A 25,079-nucleotide genomic window follows, 5' to 3' on the forward strand; every position below is an offset into this window, starting at 1 on the left:
CTGTGACAAAGGCTACTGTGTAGCTTTTTTCTGGGAATGATTGTTTATAAGAGAAAGATTTGTACACACAGTTTTGTTAGAATAATTTCTTGCATGCAAACCTATAATTTTTTAATATAGCCATAAAACAAGCAAAATCCTATATAAAAAAAATTACAAAGTAGTTACCTCACAATTCTTCTACTTTAATTTTCAGCAGTAGCTTTAAAGTTATACCTTAAAAAAAATTAAAAGATGTACACTTTACTCCTTTCCTTAAATCTCTAACAATAAATAAAACTATAATAATACATTAATCCAACAGACGTACATCCAATTTAAGTCACCATATTCCTCCACTACAGCCAATCACATCAGTGCATTCACTAGTAGAAATTCAGTCCAGCCTTTTAGCATACATACAGTACTTGTGATATACAACCCAGGTTTACGGTTTTAGTTTGAGGGTTATGGGAGTATTCTGTATTTACTGATTTATCAGGAAGGAGAAGGGCAAAAATGAGTTGGCTTGGGAAATAACTTTCGAAAAGCAAAAGGTGGATCCACAGAAAAAGCCTTCACATAATGGTAGTTGTCATGAGGAAGGCTTCGCACTTGAATGCTTCTTGGAAAAAGGTGCTGGGAAGAAGAGGGTAAACTAACAGCAAGCAAAATTAGAATTTTCGGAATATGCTTGATGTATATGGAGAGATGATGTGCTACTTCAGAAGTGATGCTGCTCCCTCCCCATAAATTTTTCTCCTTTATTGCTATCCACATACCAAAGAAACCTTTAAAAGGCAGAATTAAAAAAGCATATATACAAAGCAAGACCACCTTTTATACACTGCTGTCAGTAAACGGCACTTTCAGAGTCATAAGTAGTCTGCTTCCGAGAGAAGAACTGAATGATTTTTACATTCAGTTTTACAGTAAGTAAAATGTACCTTAAGATACAATGCTGAAGTGACCTTGACAAATACCATACCATCCAAGTCAGATGATTTCTCTGCATTTATTTTCTGTTAGTCTCTGGGTAAGGTTTAACTTGATGCATGATAGACAGAAAAAAAAAAGTGTGAAGTAATGAATTTCAGAGTATATTACAGCTAGAATTTTCAAAAGGGCGTAAGGTAGTTTGAAACTCCATAGAAGTTGGGTGTTCAAATCTCTTAGGTCCCTTGAAAAATCTTAAGAGTCACTGAAAAACTATTCATCTTAAATATAACACTATTTAAACAAACAGCCATAGCAGAATTACATTCTCCTATGCTCCTATTCAATTTTGTACTTGTAGCAAAAATACAGGGAATTGTAAGTACAGTGTAAGAAGAGAGGTAGATAATCTAAAGTTTGAACTTTTGGTTTTTTATTTCGAAGTCATAAATAACAGTGGTTTCATTTTTTTACCATGGATTGGTTATTTTCCTGAACAGGGTTTGATGGTACAGTACCAACTCCAGAAGGACTTTGAGGAAAAACTTGAGATGACGACAATAATTACATCCTTGACTGGCAGATGGATCCTCTTCTTTTTCTATTTTTTTGTAAAAAGAAATGCATTTACCCTAAATTGTTGAATATAACTTATTTTTTCCCTTAAAGCAATTTTGTCTGTTGCATTTTGAAGGCCATGAGAAAGTTCTTAGCAGCATTAAACAGGACTAACCTGCTTCTCAGTCTTTTTCTGTACACAAGCACAGCAGCAAATTAACTCTCTTAAAATCACAGAGGAGGGGAAAAACCCAAACTCAATGGCACTGCTTGTCCACAGAGGTTTTACATAAAAGTTTACTAAATGTCCATGTTTTCAGTTCTCCACAGAAAAAAAAATGTTTGCAAACACAGCAGTAGTCCACAAACATTTCAAACACTTTTACACAAGGATTCAGTAAACAATCAACATTAATAAATATCATTTCCTCCTTCAAAAAAAAATTTTTTTGAAGAAAAATATAACATTATATTTGGCTTGCACACAATTTTAGTGCATTTCAAAGGGCCAGGTTGAATGATAAAAACCTTGAAAATGGTCCATTTTGAGTACCTGCCCTTATTTACCAGTTTTACCTAGTAAACAAATATAAACACCATGGCTTTCTATTAAAATACTCAAATAATCTATTAAGAGCAGGAGTCCGTGGTTGGAGGACTGCATTAAAATCCATAGCTGCTTTGCCTTTTAGCAATTTAAAATAAAATACTGAAGTTTTCTTTAACTTAAGTTGAAGTTAGCTTTGTGCTGCTGTCCTGTGAATCCAGATGGTTTAGCCAAAATAAACCTAATTTGAGTGCATGGACGGTCTGTATTGCATTTTATGAGCTTCGGTCCCTCATGATTCTTGTTGGGTCCTCTTTTGTGAGGCTTTTCCCTGAGTCATATATTTATTGGAAAGACTGCCTAAATAGAAGAAAAAAAGTCACATTACTACATTTGTAACTAAACCAAAAAAATAATTTATATACAACCTTTTTGAAAAAGATTTTAAGGTCTCTCTAAATTTACTTGTCTAACCTACAGAGAGAAAAAAAAATCAAAACAACATACTTGGATTAAACTAGAGTAGCCCTAGAGATGAACTATCTAAATGATTATATTTTTTCCCTTTAAATGATGTCAAAAGCAAGTGTAAGACAACTTCATGCACTAAATGATCACTAATGAAAGCCTAAGATGGGTTAAGTAGGAAGACTGAGGCTTGAATGACTTGGAACAAACTAGTAATTTTCCCCTTTGTGTTTAAATACAATACATTTTTATGAGATAAGACTTTCAACTATAACAACCAATAAATAAATAAATTCAAGTCCTCAAGACTGACTTGTATTTAGCTTTAGACACTTTATAGCAATCTGAGTTCTACCCAACTACCACTTCATTTTTCTCTCCTGAAAGTGTCTAGCACCCATGCTACAAAAAACTAAGTAGTGCCAGTTTGAGCACCTCAACACTGAGATAACTTGAAACCAAATTGTTTAATGAAAGAAACTTGCAAAAAAACCAACCCTCTTGCTCTTCTCTTCAAATTATAACTTATTAAATGTTTGAAAACTATGCAAGGCTGTGTCAGTAGCATCGTCCTTCTAACAAAATATATAGGAGGTCCAAGTATAACCTCCTACTGAATCTTTTTCCTGTTCACATGGCGAGACTATTTCTAAGCTTTCTTCTGAGCCTAACTATCCACCTTTTTCAGTAGGATCAAAGGATGTATTTCCTTTAATACTCCATCCTAAGTTAAATGATCATGTAAAATTCTAGAGATAGACCATTCATTCCTATGAGGTGGTCTTACAGTAAAATGCTCCATGTATACATCCTAATAGACACTCCTTCAAAGCACATATTCCCCTCTCTCCAGTAGTCAAGAACAGGAAGAGAAGGGAGAAGAACTTATACAAAAAAAAAAAACAAAATTCTCATCAGCAAGGGTTAATAGATAATGGGCAAGAATATGTTAAGCTCCCCAAACACGGTTTTAGCTAGTGATCTTTTTTTAAACTGAAAAGGTAAGTTACCAACCTGACTGGGGACTCAAAAACACTTTTCCTTTTTGTTTCTTTTTTTCTTCATGTAAAAGCATTCCCTAAAAATAACACACAGTGATGATGAATGAACATACAAATTACAACATGCAACCAAAAGGGTGCAATTAAAATCTTGACACCAGCTGCAGTAGATTCCTGTGAGCAGGTTAAGTAGGCTTAAAAAGAAGTGATACAGAAAACAGGTTACATGGCATTTACCTGATTTAGTCTACCAGCATGTTTAACAGCACTGGGTGAAGAAGGGGATCCACACAAAGCTTCTGACTTGGAACAACCTGAGAGAATAATACAATAAAGAATTACTTAGAGTTACTTATCAGAAACTGCAACAAACAATTTCCATCAGCCTATCTTAAGCACCTATATGGCCTCTATCACCACATTATCCAAGTGCCTTGTAATTTTATATTTAGTTGGAAGGGCATTCCAAGTACAGGATTAGAAAGAGGTGAGACAAGGGAAGAGACAAATACTAAGGATAATGTCAATGGCCAAATGAGTGCAAAAGGGGCAAATGTGGAAGAGGATCATGGAGTCCTGAGGGTGAGTAAAAAAAATTCAGAACACATACAATGGTACATGGAGAGCCAATGGAGTGACTCAGAAGGTCAGAAGCCAGCCAGAACATTGACTTGAAACCTAATATCAAACCCATATGTTTGACTAGAGTCCATGAATACTATTTTTGACCATCTACGCAATTAAAGTGGTTTGCTAAGCACATCTGTATTATTGGAAAATTAAGGGTATTATTGGAAATCTTTAACACCTAAAAATTACATAAATTTCCCTCCTGAAAGGAAGACTGCAACAGTCTTGGATGGTATCAAAATTTCTCTCTCTCATTTATACTTCACAAGTATCCTACCAAGACGGCCTTCTTATTTAAGCTATGCAGGACAGTTGAGGCCAGTTTTAAGATTTTTTTTTGGATAGGACTCCTTATTACTTCCAGGCCATTTAAAAAAATACTCTACAGAAGTGTAATTTTTTTAGTGTTTCTATTTAGAAACTTTTCAAGTGGGACAACTTATTAGCTCAGGAAACGGTGCAGTTTGATATTCCTTTTGATGATGGAGGCTAGCTGAAGAGCACCCTTCAGTTTTCTTAGGATAGGCTTCAGCTTCATACTTCACTTTGCTGAACTGATACTCTCTTTCACTGACTGCTTGAGGGAGTGAAGAGATGTCAATCTAATTCAGATAATTTGGCAATTGGCTTCTAGTTGGAGGAAGGACTTGGTGTCATCCCAGGATTTCCACATCAGTGGTTTTCAGGTAAAATAGCCATTCTTCCCATGGTATTAAAGAAAAGGCATGTTCCTTCCGTCTGGCTGCTGACTTGGAAGAACTTTACAGATTGCCACATTATATCTGAGCATGAACTAAACTGTACAGATCTGCAACAATTTTGAACTAATTATGGGGGGAAAATAGTTTAGTCTCCATTGCTTAAAACATTTTAAAATCTGTGACAAGGATAGCTGGGGATCCAATTTTTACTGTTAGTAGATGAAATAAAATCTTAAATTTGGATACTTATTTAACAAATTATGAAGGGAAGTAGAAAAAGCCAGATATTAAAGTTTTAACTGGAGCTTGTCTTCTGGGTCTAAAGCACAGGTTCTCAACCTGGGTGATGCAAGAACTTCTAAAGGGTGCTATAGTGAGGGTGGGCACTACTGCTGCCACAGCTGGGTGAAACTCCACCTGCAGAGCCTAATTGGGAAGTGGCTGTGGCAAGAATGCTCAAAGTGTCTCTCTTGGAAACAGAGGCAAGCGGAGCAGATGGAACAGTCCTACCTGCCTGTTTCTGGGAGGAGTGCGTGGGGTCAGACAAGGAAAGGGTAGGACAAGAGCAGCTGCTCCTGTCTCGTTTGCTTCCTGGTCTGGTTCTGTAGGGACCATTTGAAAGCAACTGCTCTTAGAACAGGGAAATATGCTGACAGAGCACACGGTATTTGTATGCTAATATTTGAAAACAAAAACCCAATGTTTATTACGGCAAGGTTTATTCACCACTCAAGTCTGAATTTTAAGGGTTTCACAGCCTCTTAGTTTCTGCATAACCAAGAGATGAAATGTGTGTTACATAGGCTGTGACCATAGTTATGTTTATTCCACTCATAACAACCCAATACATATCAAGGAGTTTCTCACAGAGAAAACAATAGAGTAGCACTTGATTTAATTTTGTGCTTCACTGTGGTTTTTGTTTATTTATTTATTTTTTAACCTGAATATGGTAGGAGATAACTATTACAATGTTGCTGTTGTGTGAAAAGAAAAAAGTTAAGAGTCCATTAAATTCCTTATTCAGTAAGGAGTTATCTTGTAAGCTGTGGCAGCACAGTGGTTTTCAAATGGAGTGCTGCCAAAAAAAAAAAAAAGTTATGGACGAGTGCCCCATCTCTAAAAAGTTCATGTCTAGCCCTTCTCAGGTATAGAATGTCATTTAATGTAGGTGAAAGACCAAGGAAGGAAGTGGGGCTTTTGTTTATCACCTTCCTGAAAAAGCACACAGGATCAGCACACATTGGTTACTAAACCTGATCCATTTAGTTAGCTAAATGCATTACATACTTCAGAGAGTTATATGCTCTGTTTGAGAAGTGCTCATGTTGAGTCATATCAGGGTTTCTTACCTGCAGGTCCTTTATAGTGCGGGCATTCTTTTTTAATGTGTCCTTCTTTTCCACAGATGAAGCAACGTTTCTCTCTTAAATCTCTGTCCTCCTGCCGTTTCCATTTCTCTGCTGATTGCCTGGGGGTCTTATCTTTTCCCATTTCCACTGTTCCTTTCCCTAGTTTGTTTTTTTGAGATGCACCTAATTGCATCTTTCCCTCTTTGACTAAGGTGTCTTTTTCTGTGGTTTTATTTTGTAGTTCTTTGTCCTCTTTACTTCTTTTCTCTTTATTTTCTGGGTACCTTTGGTTTCTGATATCTTCGTGATCATGTAGCCGTCTCACTCTGCAGAAGAGAACAGCAATTACACTTTATGTTAGTAGATACAGGAGAGAATTAAAACAAGTATAACTTTAAAAGCATTTCTGCAACATGTAACAAAAGTGAATGCACCTACCCTTTTTACTAAAGCAAAGGTGGGATGAACTTAGCAGTATTTACTCATACACTCATGGCAAATTGTCTGCTGAAGCCTAGCTGAAAAAAGGCATTATGTACAATAGGAGCATCATGAAAAAAAAGAAAAACCACCAGCATCTTTTCAGAAGAGGTCAAACAGTAATAGTAACTTCTGGGAATTTGAGCTGGACAAAATTCTTCCAGTTCACAGTCCATAGCTTAACTGCTTCAAGTTGGACCAGATTTGATTTGATATTATTCAATCATGAGACACATTTGAAAAATGTGGCCAGTTTCATACTAAATGCTAGACATATTAAGGAAAAAAAACTTTTAATTCACAATCATGAGTCCATCCCAGCTACTTACAACACTAAAAAATAAAGGACTACAATTAAGAGTTTGACTGAGGAATTATGAGCATATATAATTTAGTTATGGCTTACTCCTGGAAAGCAGAATGGCTCATTAACAACTCTGTAAGACCAGGGAAAATTATGTCAAGTCAGACCTGCAATTAAGGAACAACATTAAAAAAGATGCTGTCCTCTCAAATAATTTATTTTTTTTTCCATAAATTGGTATCATCCTTCACAAAAAAGGATGCCATAGTTCAAGTTTGGTAAAATTTGGTTAGGTATTATTCAATCGAGATGCATTTGAAAAATATGGCCAAAAATTAACAACATTAAAGAATTTTAATGTGGGTGGTAGATTCAAAGTGCCCATGATACTTCAAAATCTACTACAAAATTCATTAACTGGTACCCTAAAGCCACTCAGATGCTTTTGAAAATCTACCCTACAGTCTTAACTACAGCCATTGTTACACATGGATCACTTACTAACTTGGTGTCACATCAATTCCCTAATCAAGTTATAAAGCTATGTAGTACAAAAAAGGATATTTAATTGAACTTACATGTTCCTTCTTCTCAAGGTAGTTATGTAATTATTTTTTGTTATTTGTTGAAGGCCTTCTCAGAAAAGGTGTGTGTATATATAAGAAGTTTAATTTCATGTCACTCCAGCCGCAATATTGGGGATTTAGGTTTGGAATCCAATTAATTTTTGCATGAGTGGAGGGCAGTTAATATAGAAGTGCACTGCATATATTACAAAATGATTGTCTTAAGCATCCAAAATGGGGCTGAGAACTTATTAAAGCATAATATATGCTTAAAGCATAATACACACACACACACACACACACACACACACACACAAATATATTTTACAGGCCTTCAACCTGACTAAACATACAATTGAACTAGGATGATTTTCTCTAGACAAGCCTTTACTGCAATGGCCCACTGATGGCCAACCTTTTTGTCTAGCATGCCACAAATTAACCTGACCCTCCATGAGTGCCACTGTATTTCCCAACTCCCAGAAGTACCTCATGGAGTCTACACCCTAGGAGGCCAGAATGAACACAGAAGGGCTTGGAGCCTGTGGGTACTTGGAACAAAGTGGGAGTAAGGAATACTGCTGCAAGCAAGGTGTCATAGCTAACAACAAGATTAACACTTCCCTGGCTTTGCAACTGCCCCAGTTTTATATGGCAAGCAAGGATGCAAAGGCCTGAATTTGGTCACAGCTAGAAAAGAATTAAACTGGCTCTTGGCAGTGACATCTAACACCTCTTCCCCCAGTAGTGTCCTGCATATTTTCCAGCCGCTTTTACTGAGTGCCTGGGTTTTCATATGCCACATAGCAGCTGTCTGTGCTGTGGCATGCATGCCACACATTGACCATCCCTATAACAGTCCATATTCTTAGAGCTAGAACAAGAGAGGGACAGGGGAGGGGGGAAAAGAGGGGAGAGAAAAAAAGTCATTGACCTATGCTCTGCACATAGGAAATTGAAAACAGCATGTATTCATACCTAGAGAATGAAATGTCTATGGATCTTATTTCTGTTACTTGCACATTTGTCTAAGTAATGTAGCCCCCTAAAAACTCATCCTGCTTTCTCATCAGATCTCAGTACTTCTGGAATCAAACCATTTACATAAAAATCTGTTTATTTCCTTTCAAACAGCCAATACCCTATAGGCCTGGATTTTAATCTTCCAGGGTATTAAGGCTGCAACAGAAATTAATTATCCATTCACCTCCAACTAAACCACACAAGCTTTTATGATTTCCTCTTGGATTTTTATTTTAATGTCACCATTTTATGATTTGCAATCCTTAATTGCTTCTGTAGAATTAAATGCAGACATTAGAGTTTACCATCTAAAGTCCAAGAAAATCAGTTTTGCATTCATTTTCTACAGTAAGGTATTTATTGAATTTTGGACATCTGTTACCGAGTCCAGGAAGCCTTGTTCTTGTGTGTAAGCTCGGCTCAGTTCTGGTGAGTGGGTGTCTAAAAAGTCATGCTGTGGTGCCCTTTACTTGCTTTTTGGCACGATGAGAAGCATGATTCAGTAAACATCACAAAAGGTACCTTTGCTGGGGAGCTCCAGGATTCTATAAATAGAAGCTATTAAACAAAAACATATAGAAAGTTTTCATGAGCTCTCTTTCCAGCACATCACTATTCATCTTTGCATTCAGATACTCTCCGAATAATGCTTTCCTTTATTTAGGCCAGAACAAATATCCCTGAAATTGCTGAGTAGTACCTTGGGTAAAATATACATTTCATCAAAGGTTATGAAATATTTTTTTCCTGTAAAAATCCAATTCTGATGATAGTGACATGTAATAATAGCGAAATCCATCAAAAGCCCCAAAAATGCAAAAAGGCACATTTTCAGCTTAAGAATTAAAACAAAATGTGCAGTGTGAGATTATTATTTTAAATCTAAAGTTATTAAAACAATCTACCTTAAAATATCTAAGGAAACCTGTAGTACCAAAGAAAAAAACATCCCCAAAACTATACTTACTTTCTTCGCATGGGGCAGTCTTTCATGAAATGCCCAATTTTACCACAAATTCTGCAGCACCTATCATTTGGGGCCAGTTCTCCTTCTGTCAGTACCTCTGGGTCAAAGAAGTATTCCTAAAAGGGAAAAAAAAGTTACAGGCTACAAAAAAAGTCACATTTGTCTTGGGAGAAGCCATTTTATCCTGGGACAAAAGTGTTGTTTAGATATTCATGTCCATTATCCCAGAACGAGCCCGAAAAAGGTTAATGGGATAAGAAGTGCTAACAGTTTGTCCCAGGACATTGCAAAGTGTCTGATCCACTGTCCCAGGACTGCATAACTGAACCAACAGCAGAAAAGCAGCAGTACATTTGGTTGTTCTCTAAACCCTGACTGGAAGGGCTGTGTACAAACCATTTCTGGGACATTTCTGTTCCAGGACAAACTCAGGCACAACTTGACCTGGGACAAATGCAATGTTTGCTGCTAGTCATACAGGCAAAACTAGAAAGTGAGGCCACATCAACACAACAAGTGGACCACTTTCAACAGAAAGGCCTGGGATGATTTTCCCAGAAAGAGCTAGGCAGTGCTCTCTATCATGCAGTGGTCCACTACAGAATGTGGAAGGCCATTAAAGACCGCGGGACCTAAAACTGTTCAGCCTTCACAAGAGAAGGCTGAGGGGGGACCTGGTGACTGTCTATAAACTCACTATGGGGGACCAGAAGGGTTTAGGGGAGACACTTGTCATGACAAGGAACAATGGACACGAATTATTAGAGAGTAGATTTAGATCAGACATCTAAAAGAACTACTTCACAGTTAGGGCGGCTAGGAGCTGGAACCAACTTCCTAGGGAAGTGGTGCTGGCTCCTACCCTGGGGATCTTTAAGAAGAGGCTTGATGACTACCTGGCTGGACTCATTTGAGTCCAGTCTTTTCTCCCGCCCAAGCCGGGGGTTGGACTTGAAGATCTACAAGGTCCCTTCCCACCCTACTTCTATGATTCTATGATTAACTATAGCCTCCTAACTTGATACACAACTGCTATGTTCCCTATGAAAAAAGAAAAGGCACAGCTTTTACTTCACATGCTAATTTAGAAGTAATCCAGAGCTATATGGAACTGCATAAGTCCTTGCTTATAACCATAAGCCTGCAAGGTCTGATGCTCTCTGATCCCCTGGCTGCTGCTATTTCCCTCTTAAAGCAGCCTGCTCAACCACGTAAATTTTAGACCAGGGGAGGCAACAATTTACAGTATAATTCTGAACCTTGACTACCTAGGATGCCAGTGAAATATGAAAAAGTGTTAGTCCTTAACAGAGTACAACTCTGTTTATCCATGAATCCTGTGTAAGGCTTCATGGTAAGTAAGGGACACACACACACACTTTCTCCAACGCATCCTTAAGACACTTACCATCTTTGATGGATATTCTTTAGGAAATCCTTTAATTGGGGTACCAAACACCCTTCTGCCATTGATAAAAGCCTTCATTATAAAATTTGTCACTAAGAAATGAAAGCAAAAAATTAGTTGCCAACCAAAACAAGATCCTTACCTCTTCTATGTGCTATTTATGGATACTTACTTTTTCTTGATAATCCGGCTCCAAGATTGTGGTTCAAATCGAAGGGATCTATGTGAAGAATGTTATGGGTTTATATTACTAAAGCTAGCGTGAAGAAAAAATCAAGTGGTTCTTACCAGTTAAAATGTACATGAGCCATCCAATATTCTATTTCAACTGCAAACTCTATACACAAAAATTAGTTTCTCTGTATATACCAAAACAGAGCACACTCAAAAGGACACAGGCCCTGTCTGAATGAAATGCTGAAAATTCAATGAAGGGGCTGGGAGCAGGGGAGGGGAGAGGATGAGGATGAAGACTTTATGACAAAAGTCAGACTGGCCAGAATGTTAGTGCCAGCACTGACAAGTTTTGGAATTATTCTCAAACTTTCCTGACATAGTTCCTGGTGCAACATTTAAGAATTTCCAAGTATTTAGGAGTAGTAGTTCTTAATCCAGCAGGAAGAAAGTAAAAGACACATGGAAAAGGCAGATGTCTTCAAATGAATATTAGAGCAACCCCACATATCAGTGACTTCTGTATTTAATGTCTACCTTCAATGACAATGTATTTGGAAGTCCACTGCTTCTTGAAGGTTGTAAGTAGACTTTTTCTCCTAATGCAGATGACATGTTCCTTGAAATCAAATTCTTCTGTGTAGAAACGGAGAAGTCCCAGCCATAGCTGTCCAACAGATTCAGTATTTTTATGATAGTCGGGCCAAACAGCTGGCTGGAAATGAAGGAAAAGAATCTTGTTCTGATATTCAGCGATTCAGACACAGCTTAATGTAATACAGAAGCATATTTAAAGCTATTCTAAACACTTCCATCGCTTCATATTTTGAAGGCTAATATTAATACATTACGGATCATCTAAGTAGCATCAAAATTAGCAATTTCTTTCCCCTCTCCCTGTTCAATTTTGCCTGCTCTGAAAAAGATCATTTAAGCAGACTGTTCATTAAACACAGTTACTCCACTAAATTTAAGAAATTAAGCTGAAGAGTTATGCCATGCATCAAAGGAATGTGGCAGATTGGCAAGATTTTTAGCAAAACCCAATACAAACGATCAAATGCAAAGTATTCATGTTTTGTAACTTTTACCTCCCCACACACAAAGATGCACATTTCATATATTCTATGTAAACAATTATGTAATGAAAGTCTGAAGACATAAGACCAATATTTTCAAAAACAGATATATTTAGCCACACTTCCATTATTTGTCCAATGTTTTTAGTTATCTGGCTATGTCCTCTACACTGCTTTAGAAATATAAGCAGTGCTCTCTCTCATATGAGAACTTAGGCATTTTTTTTTATTAAAGACAACAAACATGAATAGGTACAACTTTTATATAGAAGTTTTCTGACCCTTCTGCTGCAAATAAATGTTACTTTTCTCTTTCAAATATAGTATATTTCTTGCCCTAATTTATGTGCTATTTATAAGAAATGTTTATTTTTCCTCCCATATGTATAACTCAAAGACAACTACAATTTTAGTGATTGGATTCTACAACTCCTGCACTTTTAACACGTCTTAACAGAAGTAGTTTTAGTTTGCAAGTTGCAGACCCCACCACTTAAAGGTCTATGGTTGATGTGGGCAGCTGTTTATGAAGGGCAAATAGTGCTACCCATTTACCCTCATATGTCAATGACAAAGGTACTATTTATACTTTGATAAGTGTGCTGGCTATTATGGACAGACTTGGCTGTCCTGGTTATTTTCAGTACTAATAGGCAGCCATGGTTTTAGGGCCCATATTAGAAAGCAGGCATGTGGAGAATAAACCATGGGGCCCACTATAAGCACTGGGAACTGTCTTGTATAATACTATATCAAATGAAAAGTGAAATACTCACCAATTCTTCTATTCTGTCAAAGAAATATACATTCCAACCATCAACTAAAATTTCAGGCTTCTTTGGTTCACTGTAGATCTAAGTATAGAGTAACTAGTTAGTATAGCTGTTCAGATTTGATATTTCAATAAATATTTTAGTCAACAGTGTACCAAAAAACTGACTTCTACTAATTTACTTCTTGACATACCATACCTCTTGAAGAACAGGAATAACTGGTGGATTTCTTTGCTGAAGAAAATAAAGCACCATAAGAGTATATGCATAGGAAGAAAGGCTACCTCTAGATGCATCTCCGATGTCACACATCTAGAAAGAGAAATGTTAAACTATATAAATTTTTGCTGTGAATGTTATCACTTCCAGAATACTTGAAGTAGAACTCACCTTTGTAAAGACTTTCATTGTATAACACAGATATTTCACTCTAGGATCAATGGCTGCGTAAGACGATAAGAGTCTTGTGTTATGCAGGGCCTGTAAATAAACAAGGTAGTCAATTCTGGGAACCAGTGAGTGATGTGGAAAATGTGTTAGCAGACTACAGCTTCTGTTGAGGGAAACTTTGAAAAAATAAAAAAGTCTTTATTTGGCAGGAAGTATCCAAAAATTATTCAGTCACTGGCTGAAAGGCTTATTACTCCTTTATATGCATGCACACATCCAAACCTTTCCATTGTTAGTTATTAGTTATTATAAGCTAGACTTTGAAATCAGAAATTCACTTCTACCAGAAGAAATTTCTTCTGGTAGAAAAACAGCCCAGGAGCTAAACTGTACAGAGGTTTCTCTAGGCTCACGGCTGGAGAGCTTCACAGGCAAGTTTACCAGCCAGGGGGCACTAGAGGGCTGCTCCCTGAGCCATCCCACTTAGGAGAGCCCATTACTTAACAGCCTGTTGTCTCCCCTGCCTGGGAAGGAGGCAGGCTGTCAAGTGGCAGGTGCTGTTGAAAAGTAGTAACTGCCATGTCTGGGGAGAGTTACCACCAGAGAAGAATGTCTCCCACATACCCCCAATAAGTTGATATGCAAGAGGGTAGGCATTCCTCCATGGTGGAAACCATTTCAGTTCTCCCTTGCAGGAGAATAGCCCTCCTCCTTGCACTCTCCTAGAGGAATGCAGGGAGAGGGGAGAGCACTCCTCCCCTCCAAGGTTACAACAGCCTGCTGCACACCACACTGCTCCAGTCTGACTCAGAGCAGCACAGGTAAGGCAGGGGCATTTTGCTGTGGCAGCAAGGCTCCTGAGCCTTGCTGCAAAGGCACAGCAGCCTGCCTTACTCTGCATTGCTCTGGGTCAGCTGGGTGGGCAGCAAAGGGAAGCTAGAGGGTTCAGGAACTGGGAGTTAGGTTGGGAAAAGCCTCTGCACATCTGCTCCCAAGTCCCTCTGGCTCCCCTGGCTGTTCCACTGCCCAACTGAACAGCAATATTAAAGCTGGCAGCTGAGAAGAGGGCTTTATCCCAGAGCCTTGCTGTAAGGGTAGTGTTCCCCATCTTTCCCATCACTCCCCTGGGCCAGCCCAAAATGCAAGGAATGGGAGCTATTCTTCCACAGGGGAGAACCAAGAAGGCTGCCACCATGGGACAATGCCTATCCTCCTGGCAATTAGCCTTGCTCCCAGCCACCAACTTTTAAAATCACCATTCTGCCACTCAGCAGGGCAGTGGTGTAGAAAGGAGAAGCTGGAGAGAGTTGGCAAAGCCTCCTGCCTCTTTCCCAAACCAGGGACTATATCAAAGAAGTGAGGTGAAGCGGCAGGGAGTTGTGGCTGTTGCTCACCTCACCTCCCAATCTATGAGGTAACCCCAGTTTCAAGAAGACACACAAGAGAGTTTCCCCATGCTCCATGCCTCCTGATCTGCAGGAGAGAAGCTGGGGAAAAGCACACACAGATATTCAATCTTCCAGGAGAAATTCTCCCGGGAGCAATTTAACATTGGTTGTTTCAGGGTTATTTCTCACCCAGAGCTTTCCCCCCCCCCCCGGGAAAAAAAAAAAAAAAAAAATCTAAAACTTCTCTACACTTTTGCTTTTGACTGAGAGGACAACAATTCTCTTGGTAGAAACTAAATGCCTGTATCTAGCCTTTGGTACAAAGTCACAGGCAAACACCGCAGCTACTTCATTCCCAGCAGCAGCAAATGCATGGTCCTTGACACTAGAAAGATGTTTTATCGAGAACGGACGCGTTCATCGAGATAACAATGTTATGCTCTGTTAAGGAGACCTTAAAAGCATTTTTTAACATTTATCCACTCACAACATGACAAGATGCATCATTTGAAGGATATTATCTGAGAGAAGTAAAGCATTAACCTAACACTGCACCTTCAAAAGGTTTCTGGGAGATGATATCTGGTATGGTTACCAAACTCGCATCCTTTTCAGTCCAGAGATACAAGAGCTATCTGACTGATCCATACAAATGGGTAACCTTCAAGAACAAATTTTCATCACAAAGTAACATTCCTGAGATCTACCTCACACACCGATACAAAAGTTTAAAAACATTTTTCTAATACTTGACAAGCTTTTTTGTTTCTTCAAAACCTACGTTCAGAGTTCAAACTGAAATCTATAAACAGATTCAGTTTGGACATACATGCCAGTAAGAGGACTTTAAGCTAACATTTTCTTCCTTTTACCAACCTAATTCTCCATAGCAGTCCAGGAGATATCTACTTATATCATGACGATTCAGATAGCCCTGATACAAAGCAATCCTTGCTCATAAGACATGTGGCAATGGTCTTTTTGCTATTTAGGATGTTATTCTTTTCCCTCCAAAGCCTAAAGACAGATCTAAACACCCAAGGACTGGTATTACCAGTTTACCTTCTTAATAAGAAATAGCCACTTTAAAGGTCTCAATTCTATACTGGACTACCCAGGCAGAGATAAATGGTGGATTAGATTCTAAGAACCCAACTGCACTAAGTGATATACGACAATGATTACTGCATCATAAAAAGAAAAAGCATGCTAAATCCCCATGATAATGTCCCATTCTTCCCTCAGTTTATGTAAAAAGATTAAGAGATACTTACTAGTGTGTTATATAAACTGATGTCTACTTCAAGACCACTTCTGGCATGGATAAATTTGACAATTGGGACTTTAGCAGTTGTTATGGGCAAGACATTTCTTAGACCTAAAATGGAATATTGAAATGATTGATTTTCTACTTAAAGATAACACCACATGGAATTAAGTACTCCAATAATACTCTCCGAAGACTGCAGTAGGTTTCAATCAGTTGGAAGATATCAAAGGTATACATGAACTCTTTATTAAGAGCATAACAAAATCAATTTACATTACAACACTAATTTTAAGAACACTCATCAAAAAAGCACAGAACCTATTCAATATAATGCAAAATTAATCTTTTAACATTAACTAAAAACTAAATGGAAATTATTTAAATATCTAATAACTTGATATGTAGAGAGAGATTAGTTCACTGTAACCATATATGATTTTTTCATAAAAAGGCATTAAAATATAAAAAAAATTCTTGTTAATAATAGTATTACTGATGATAAATATTACCAGCTGTTTCAATGATAATGTATCAAAAAATGGATAGTTAAGTTTAAAAGTTTAACTAGTGGCTCAGTCCTCAGTCAGACTTCAGCTTACAACATGTTTTTATGTACACAGTTTGCAGACATAGTATCTGTGCATCTAAAATGGACCCAGTCCAAGACTCCTGGCAGATGTGTTACACTGAAGAAGTCAAGATTACTCTGTTAATCTCACCATAAACTTTAACTTTTATATGTATTCAAGGAATTACAAGGATCAACAAAATGGGAAACCAGCCACAAAAACTGTCCACAAAAGATGTGTAAACACTTTTTTTGTTGCTGGCCTCCATAGTTCCTTAAATGGAACATGGGGCAGGGAAAGTGCAGTGGGAGCCTGGGCTCATAATCCTGGGCTTCCCCTGCATTGGTGAGTAGTAATTGCCTGATGGGATCTGATCCCAAAATCATGCCTACTGCCATGCATGTGTACATTCCTGTCATCACACCATCAAATGAATGTGTGCCAGCAACCCTATGAACATTATGACACTTAATAGATCTACTTAAGCAAATGAAGATATGCAAGTATTTATGGTCTAAGGCTTCCACCCCACTAATATTAGGCTCATTATTTCTCAACAGCAATTTTGCACTATGCCCTTAAACCACCTCACTCTATGAATTACTTACAAATTTATGTAAAAAGAACTAAGACACTTATTTTCAGGAAAGATACCTGACTGTTTCTTGAGTACTTTTGCTAGTTCTTCAATAATTCTTATGCAATCAAGCCCCTGAAATTAAATAAAAGTAAGAAAGGATTACAATGTATTAAAACTATTCTGTGTTAATTACAAAGAGCTTCTCGCAAAATTTTAGAAAAGCTATGTATAATTATAGCAGTTAGAAAGGGTTTTAACAAAGCCATTTCAGCAGATAAACTTCTCTTTGCTTGTCATCAGTAAATGGCATATAATTATACAGACAATGGCAATGATACAAAACCAGTTTTAAAAAGTGCAGCTTAAGACGAGATCAACACTAACTGATATTTTAATATTCTGTTTTTAAGTAAATTTGCACTTAAAACATTTGTTAGTTAACAGAGGAGGTCTTGCTCCTTTCCCACTCTTTGTTCTCTCTCTAGTTTATTAGGCAGCAGAACTGTAATGTTGAACTAGATGCATCTTAATTTCCTTGAAAAATATAGCTTCCCTGCAGAATTAAGCAGCAAGGGAGAGAATTCTTGTAAGACGATGATATAGTTGACAGCAAGTGATAGCGAGCAGGAATGCTGAATCCAGCACCCTGATTTTTCAGACAACCTGATGTGAAGGTTCTTTTTAAAAATATTTGTCATAGAATTAAAAAAACTGCACAACTTAACTACATGTACAAATTTGTACAAAAAAGCTCTGCAAGTTACCTCAGCAGTTTCCCGTCCATCAATTGTCATACAGATATCTAGGTCACTTTGTTTGAAGCCAAAACCATTTTTTGAGGAGCCAAACAAGTTCAGCTTTGTTCCTATAAAAAAACATGATGTACAATCATGGTTTTGAACTGGCCCAGTTATACCATGTCTCTGTTAAACACTGAACTACTTTCTAAAGGGGCTGTTTAATAAATAAGACAAATTTCTTGTTCTTCTAAGGAAGATAGCGCTGCAAAGTTAATAGGTTCTAATTCAGTTAATGTAAGGTATCAGAAATTAAAAAGGTATTTTTGCCATGATGAACATTTATGTCAAACAAACTAAAAATTATGATACGTTTGGGTTAAAAGCAGAAAAAGGTCCAGTCAACTTCTATTTTTAGAAATCAGATAAAAATCAAAAAATGTCGAGAAGAATGGAAATTTCTGGAGCCATTTTCTAAATCTGCCTTTCAAAAATATTTTTGAAATTCTGATCATGTGCTTGAAAATGGTTATCATGAGGTTTTAGCAAGTTGACAGGTATGTTGAAAATATTAAAATGCTTTAAAAGTCTTTTTTATGTTAGCAAGGTGTGGCTAAAAATACTATACATATTTACTTAAATGCAAGATGAGGTTTTTGTCTAACCATTCAACGTGAAGGGTATGCAGTGAAGCAGGGGGTGGGGAGGCGTTTGCAGGGAGCAAGGATGTAAAGTTGCGGGGGAGGCACGGCATGATGCATCTAAGACAAACCCCAATAATTAGGTTTTATACATGGAAAAATATTTTAAAATGTTCCATGTATAGAATGTAATTATTGGGGGGGGGGGAGGGGTCATCTTAAATCCAGAGACATCTTGGATTTTGGTAAATACAGTAACTGTATATTGAATTGCGACTCCTAGTTTCTTAACCTGCTGTTACTCTTTTGTGCTGAGGTGATGCATAGCTATTTCTTAACAAGCAAAATTTAACATACAAAAAACAAAACTCCATACCAGTTTCAAGTTTTCCAATCCCTGCAACTGATTTTTTTTAAAGTAAGAATAAAAGAAACACAAAGAGAGAGAGTGAGAGCATATGCCTTATAGGGGCAGGAAATGGTATATGCATAGGAACAAGACCATATCATCATGTAGAAATTGCTATTAAACAACTAGGAGAATCTTGATTAAATAGGTAGAGTATAAAAATCAAAAAAAACTATATCCTTTATACTGACACAATACATTTGTTGAGCCCTCAGCCCTCTGCAGTTAAAGCTGAAGTAAGAACATATAAAACAACACCACAAAATTACCTGAAAACTCTTTTCGGATGAAGCTTTCCAGGTTTTGACGTATATGTTCACGAGCCTGATCCTCTATAATATTTGGAGCAAAATCCTCTTAAAAAACAACAGAAAAACAAATTCATGCACAGCAATATGTAAAAAGGGTCAACAGCAAATAGTTAAGTGTTGCCACATACAGAAAGGAAGACAGAGAAGAAAAAGGAGTACGTTTCTTTTCTTGAACACAAATATACAGTACATTATGCAAAGAGCAGATTGGGCCTGGTCAGAGTTGAAAAAAATCATACTGAAAAAAACAAGTAAATACAGAAATAGGTAGAGAACTACAGAGTTAACATGTTATTCCTTGTAAATATTTGTTTTGTTTGTTCCTCCTAGGGTTTCCTGTCACATGGCCACTTCTAGTAATGAAATAAATAACCAAGAAAAAAGGTATTGGTTCAAGTTAAGAAGGGCATTGGCAGTGCCTGAAGTCAAGTCTATACAGAGATGCCTAAACGAGGAACCAAATATACAGAAGCTTACACTGACTCTACATACAGATCAGCCTTCCAGAAGGTCAGCCGATATACTTTAAAATTTTATATCCTTCACTACAATTTTGACGAGACTTATAATGACCTATGAAAAATTCAGGTGTAATTTACACATTAACCTAGTCTTGGTTCAGTACCATTAACCTACAGTATGTAATTTTCTGACAATTCATTTTATCCTCCAGCATAAACGAAGTGGGGGGAGAAGGGACCTTGGTATTGACAACTTACGGTAACACTGGATGCAAACTTGATCTAATATATTTGAAAACTTGGGCGTCAATGCTGGCAAAGGGTCAAGTTCAATTTTTTTGAAGTCTTCTGGACAATCTCTCTTTAGATGACCTTCCCGTTTACATAAGCTACATACCACTGTAGGAGACTGTATGAATAGAATGCAAGACAGATTTAAAAAAAAAAAAAAGCAAGCAAACACTTTTCTAATAAATCTAAATATTTTTATATCAATTTCTACCAGGTTTAAATTATGCTGCCAGCTGGTTAGACGTTAAATGTTTACCTTGCCCTTTGTAAAAATAAGTCTATTAAATTCATAAAAGAACTCAGATTCAATAAGTTGTTCTATTGTTGTGCTTTCTTCATAAGTACTTCCTTTTTCAGTAACATCCTCTTTACTCAAATCTACCAACAGGGATTCTTCTACATTTTCTTCCAACTGTTTGTCTTCATATTTAACAGGGATAGACAATTCTTCCTCTTCCTCAGATAATGCTTCTTCATCTCCAGATCCAGTGTATGTGTTGTCCAGATCACCTTCGACAGTCAAAATATCACCGCATTCTGTCTGGTTTAAGATCAGACTTTGTTCTTCCTCCTCATCCTCATCATCTGAATTATTGATTTCAGATATCTGGTCCTGTACTGAAGGTGCAAATTTGTTCAGAGATTCATCTAGCTCATCAGTACCTTCTGTGCTCTCCTCATCAATATCAGCCTTCTCATCCAGTATCCCACTGCACTCTAAGCCATATTCACCACTCTCTGTAACTGCCGTGTTTCGAAAGGCTTTCATGTCTGAAATATTGCATGTTTCAATATCACACTCATTTGCTCTAATAGGGAGATCTCCGTTTTCACTGTCTTCATCCAAATCCTGATTAACAGCTACCAAACTGTTTGGCCATTCTCTCTCTTGTTCGTGTTCTTCCTCTTCTTCGTCCTCCTCTTCATTTCCACTTTCTGTCTCTTCACAGCTTGGTTTAAAGTCCTCATTATCACCAGAAATAATCTCTTCAATCACACAATCTGAATCTTCCTGGGTAATTTCCAAGTGCCCTATATCTTCTGCCAGTTCTTCTTCTGTAAGGCTTTCGGAGCCATCAAAAATCTTTGAGGGATCAATTGTATGAGCCTGAGGGATGTCTGAACATACATTTGTGTTATTAATATAGTCACCTGCCAACACTTTTTCTGTTTTATCACTTAAGTTTTGCACATTAGCAGTGTCATGCATTATGGCATTCTTTTCAGGTTTTAACCTTTGTGATATTTCTGTATTGGCATTCAGAGGGGTTTTCTTGCTGAATGAAGAAGACTTTTTGTGAGGCAAGGCAAAATATTTGTAAGTTGCCCTTAAGCAATGAAGGATATATTCATAAACTAGCTGACTGTTCAGAGTTCTTGCCACGTTCCTTTTTACTGAGTAAGGGTCTGGAAGAGAAAAAAGAAATGAATCGCGTGAATATAATTAAGTCAGCATATTCATTAAACATAACTAAAAAGGGTTTGATAAGCCCCAATTTGTCTTACAACATTAAAATAGATAATATTTAAATTAATAAGCTGTATTAAAAGGCAGGATAGCAACAGATCGGAGTGCTATACTAGGCTGAAGGAAACGCTATACTATACTGAATGAAATACTAGGCTAAAGCCATTTGATGGTATCTGATAGACAGACTACTTAAACTGATTTCCTTTTTTTACATTGTAGTGTTGGGAGCTCGGAGAGTCCAAAACGCAGAGCTTAACGATAAACTTCACATACCTTCTATAGCAATACGCTTTTTAGGCCAGTCTTTTGATTCACGAGACACTGCTTCTTTGAGTCGTATACTAATAACCAAATCAGCCAAGTTAAACTCCAAGGCATAGAAACGAAACAGTTCTACCCAGAGCTGCCCAACTGGTGCTGAACACTGATGTCCCAAATCAAAAACTAAGGGAACCTGTGAATTACAGAACAAAAAGAAATTAGATTTTTTCAGTTTTAATGTACATACAAAATAACTTCTCGCAACAGAAGTACTAATGACTATATATGCACATACTGAGTTAAATGAGAGTATAACAAGATTTTAAAACTTGCAATTTAAAATGTTAAGTGACGTGAAAGAGACAAAAAAGATGCAATAATCACTGTATTATTTTCCATTATAGACTGAATATAGTGTGCATTAGAAGGCAATGTCTCTGTTTTTCATTAATTAGTCCTGTTTTAGTGGTCTTAACTAAAGAATACTATACAGAGTTACAAAAGTGTAAATACATCCAATACATTATCTTGAAAGGCTCAATTAAAATACATTTGTGGTATATATTTTAAAACTGATACTGATTTTACAGACTACAATTAGGTATTTTTCATTTTTTCAAAAACTATAGCTAGATATTACTAAATAAAATATAATTTCTACACTGTACATTTCTAGTTGTACAAGCACAACTAGATTTGCAGTTATGAAGTTAAGCTATTTCTCAGAATCGTGATAAACATGCTGATAGTTATTATACAATCAGTAAGGGTCTCTCTCTTGGGGAAGCTAGAAAGGCACACCAGCTTCCACATGTGATTTCCAGTACCAGAAAACCTACACCTACACACTTTGGCAGATCACCTAACTTCACAATTTTACTCAACTTAAAAACAAAAAAACAAAAACAAAACTGGATTATTCACAGGTAAAAGTAGCAAGAGACTCTCTTATCAAGCAAGAGAAATTATTCAGACCTTGCCCCTTTTAGGAGAAGCTTCTTTTGGAGAGGCAGAATCATCCACAGGATTCTGTTCCCAGACCACAATATCATTCTCAACCTCTTTAAGGTTAAAGTTCATTAACTTGTTTAGTGAGAATCCTCCTATCTGGAGGAAACAGAAAGAGAGAGAGATAAACTGTCTAATGTTTCATGCCTGGAGTACATGAAACCCACTTTTCCCATGGTATCCAGAAAACAGTCAATATATTAGCTGTGATCAAAATCACCACGATTTATGATAGACATAAGAGACTGGTTAGGTTTTTCCCCCTAAAAACCACCCACCCCAAGTCATTTAAAACTAAGATTTAAATCCTGTTCCCGCATGGAAAAAAAACTCTTAACTAACTTCAAGAATTTTCCCCTCAACTTAAAAATGCAGGCATAGTAATATATTGCTCTCAGCTTTAAGTTGGGAACAGAGCTGCAGCTTATTCCAAGAAACAGTTCCCACCCCCCTTTTCTTTTTTTGAAGCCTCTACAAATGGACATTTGTACACACACTTAGGATGTGATGCAACAATCAGTGTTTGACAAAGGCTATTCCATGCTTTGCGTATTCCTCCCCCACTTTAAAAAAAATACTTAAGCCCTAGCAAGTCACTCAAGTGGTTTAAAGAATTTTATGCATCTTTTATATAACCTTAATTCATTCCCTTGAGTATGCACATGATAATTAAATCTTTAGTTATATGATTACTATTTTTCCCCTGGGACCCCAACTTCAGACACTGCAAAGAATGGATTGGTTCTAAAGGTGAACACAAATTTTTGAGTCAAGAAGATTTATGTAGGCCCTGGTTTTCTGACTGCTGATGTTGAAATGTATGTAGAGAATGAGGCTGGGGACTGCAAGAAAGAAAAAATGAAGGCAGCTGAAAGCTGCCCTGCAGAACAGAGTTGCTTCTACCACAGAGAAACAGAAAACAGAGGTAGGAGCTGGATGCCTAAGCCAAAGAGTGTGAATTTAAAACTAGCAGACACCTGTGGTTTTGCCAGTTAAGATCTGTACGTACTTCAAGTTTGTTTCTGCATGTGCCTAAAAGCGTCTCTACTGGCTTAGGCACTCAGTGTCTCAGTATCTTCAGCATCTGTAGCTGTTTCACTGACTAAGTGCCTTAAATGCCCTCGAATTATATAACTGTTACATACCTGAGCAAAGGAGAGATCAGGTCCCAGTTTTCTTAAACTGGACACACAAAATTAGTTAATTCTTTTGACTTTTAAGTTCTATGCTTTAATTCTCCTACCTGTAAAATGGAGATAACCACCTCCCTCGCTTCTCAGAAATATTCCAAAGCAAGTTATTTTTAATATTTCTGAAGCATTCTGATACGCATGTCTGTGCACGTGACTGTCCTATGAGGAAATTAATAATTCTGCCTTCACAGCAAGTTTGAACAATGTGCTGTAAGTGAGGCATGGGGCCACACATTAAACAATGAGGGGAAGACAATATAAAAAGCATCTCATTAAGTGAGCACTTTCTGTTCTATGCAGTGAATGAGTCTGGAATCCTGTGGTGGTGGGGGAAATGATTATATAACTAAAGTCTGCCAATACACATGCACAGAGAAGTTGAACTACATTTGCTCAGATAATTTTAATTCTGGCATTTCAATATCGAAGTTTGAAGAACTTAACAGTTCCCCTCCCCCCCCTGCATTTAACACATTTCACATGTTCTTGTTAAGAGCCTTTTCTACCTCTGACCGAGAAAAAGTAAGAGGTAAGTTATTACATACTTGTACCTCAAAAATATAGAAGTTACCATATTCAGATTAAAAATACTTAAACATGCATACCCATGATCCAAAATAAACAGGGAGAAATGGTTCCTTCCTCTGCTGTAGAAAGAAAATCACCATTAAAGCAAATACATAAGGTGGCAAGCCTCCTTCTTCAGGATGATCAACACAACACAGCTATAAAAAAAGAGAAGGAATAATTATTAATGTTTCTCTGCCTCAGGCATCATATCACATCATCTTTACAAGTTTAAATTATTTCCTATTTGCAAAAGTCAGTCAATTTAAGTGCTGAGAGAGAATTAACACTTGGACAAAGCTATTTTATTTCTATATTAAGGTATGCGCTTGCTTTAGAAGGGTTTCGTGTATTTATTGTGCTTACTTCTACACTATAAACATACTGAAATGACTTATTCTATGTATATTGGTTCTTATAAACTTCTGGACATGGGAGCCAGAAGATACACTATGACTGGGATTATACATGAAACAACAAGATGCAGGCATGTAATTCCTATAAATCTTTGAAAAAAGTTATCCATTTCAATTTAAACAATAATGGTATAACAAACTCCAAACTAACTGCAAATCTTATTTTTGTA

At 37.1% G+C, this 25,079-nt stretch overlaps 1 protein-coding gene across 3 annotated transcripts in view; it reads right to left on the reverse strand.

Moving 5' to 3' along the window:
* Positions 1–438: 438 nt before the first annotated feature.
* Positions 439–25,079, reverse strand: part of ZCCHC6 (zinc finger CCHC-type containing 6) — a 39,996-nt gene continuing 15,355 nt past the window's right edge. For 2 of the 3 annotated variants that reach the window (XM_019555033.1, XM_019555032.1), the window contains exons 10-29: positions 24,532–24,651; positions 22,701–22,832; positions 21,738–21,918; positions 20,250–21,400; positions 19,961–20,111; positions 19,200–19,286; positions 17,908–18,008; positions 17,218–17,275; positions 15,999–16,102; positions 13,337–13,426; positions 13,145–13,258; positions 12,950–13,027; positions 11,632–11,809; positions 11,093–11,140; positions 10,921–11,012; positions 9,513–9,628; positions 6,173–6,498; positions 3,727–3,803; positions 3,503–3,566; positions 439–2,380 (exon numbers count right to left, since the gene is read on the reverse strand). In XM_019555033.1, the coding sequence (XP_019410578.1) occupies positions 2,313–2,380; positions 3,503–3,566; positions 3,727–3,803; positions 6,173–6,498; positions 9,513–9,628; positions 10,921–11,012; positions 11,093–11,140; positions 11,632–11,809; positions 12,950–13,027; positions 13,145–13,258; positions 13,337–13,426; positions 15,999–16,102; positions 17,218–17,275; positions 17,908–18,008; positions 19,200–19,286; positions 19,961–20,111; positions 20,250–21,400; positions 21,738–21,918; positions 22,701–22,832; positions 24,532–24,651 (3,336 nt within the window). In that variant the 3' untranslated portion in view covers positions 439–2,312. Of the gene's footprint in view, positions 2,381–3,502; positions 3,567–3,726; positions 3,804–6,172; positions 6,499–8,448; positions 9,104–9,512; positions 9,629–10,920; positions 11,013–11,092; positions 11,141–11,631; positions 11,810–12,949; positions 13,028–13,144; positions 13,259–13,336; positions 13,427–15,998; positions 16,103–17,217; positions 17,276–17,907; positions 18,009–19,199; positions 19,287–19,960; positions 20,112–20,249; positions 21,401–21,737; positions 21,919–22,700; positions 22,833–24,531; positions 24,652–25,079 lie in introns of those variants that run through there. The other variant, XM_019555034.1, reaches the window with a different exon arrangement.

This window comes from Crocodylus porosus, unplaced genomic scaffold (genome assembly GCF_001723895.1).
Source record: "Crocodylus porosus isolate Cpor-Errol unplaced genomic scaffold, CroPor_comp1, whole genome shotgun sequence".
NCBI classification, from domain to species: domain Eukaryota; kingdom Metazoa; phylum Chordata; order Crocodylia; family Crocodylidae; genus Crocodylus; species Crocodylus porosus.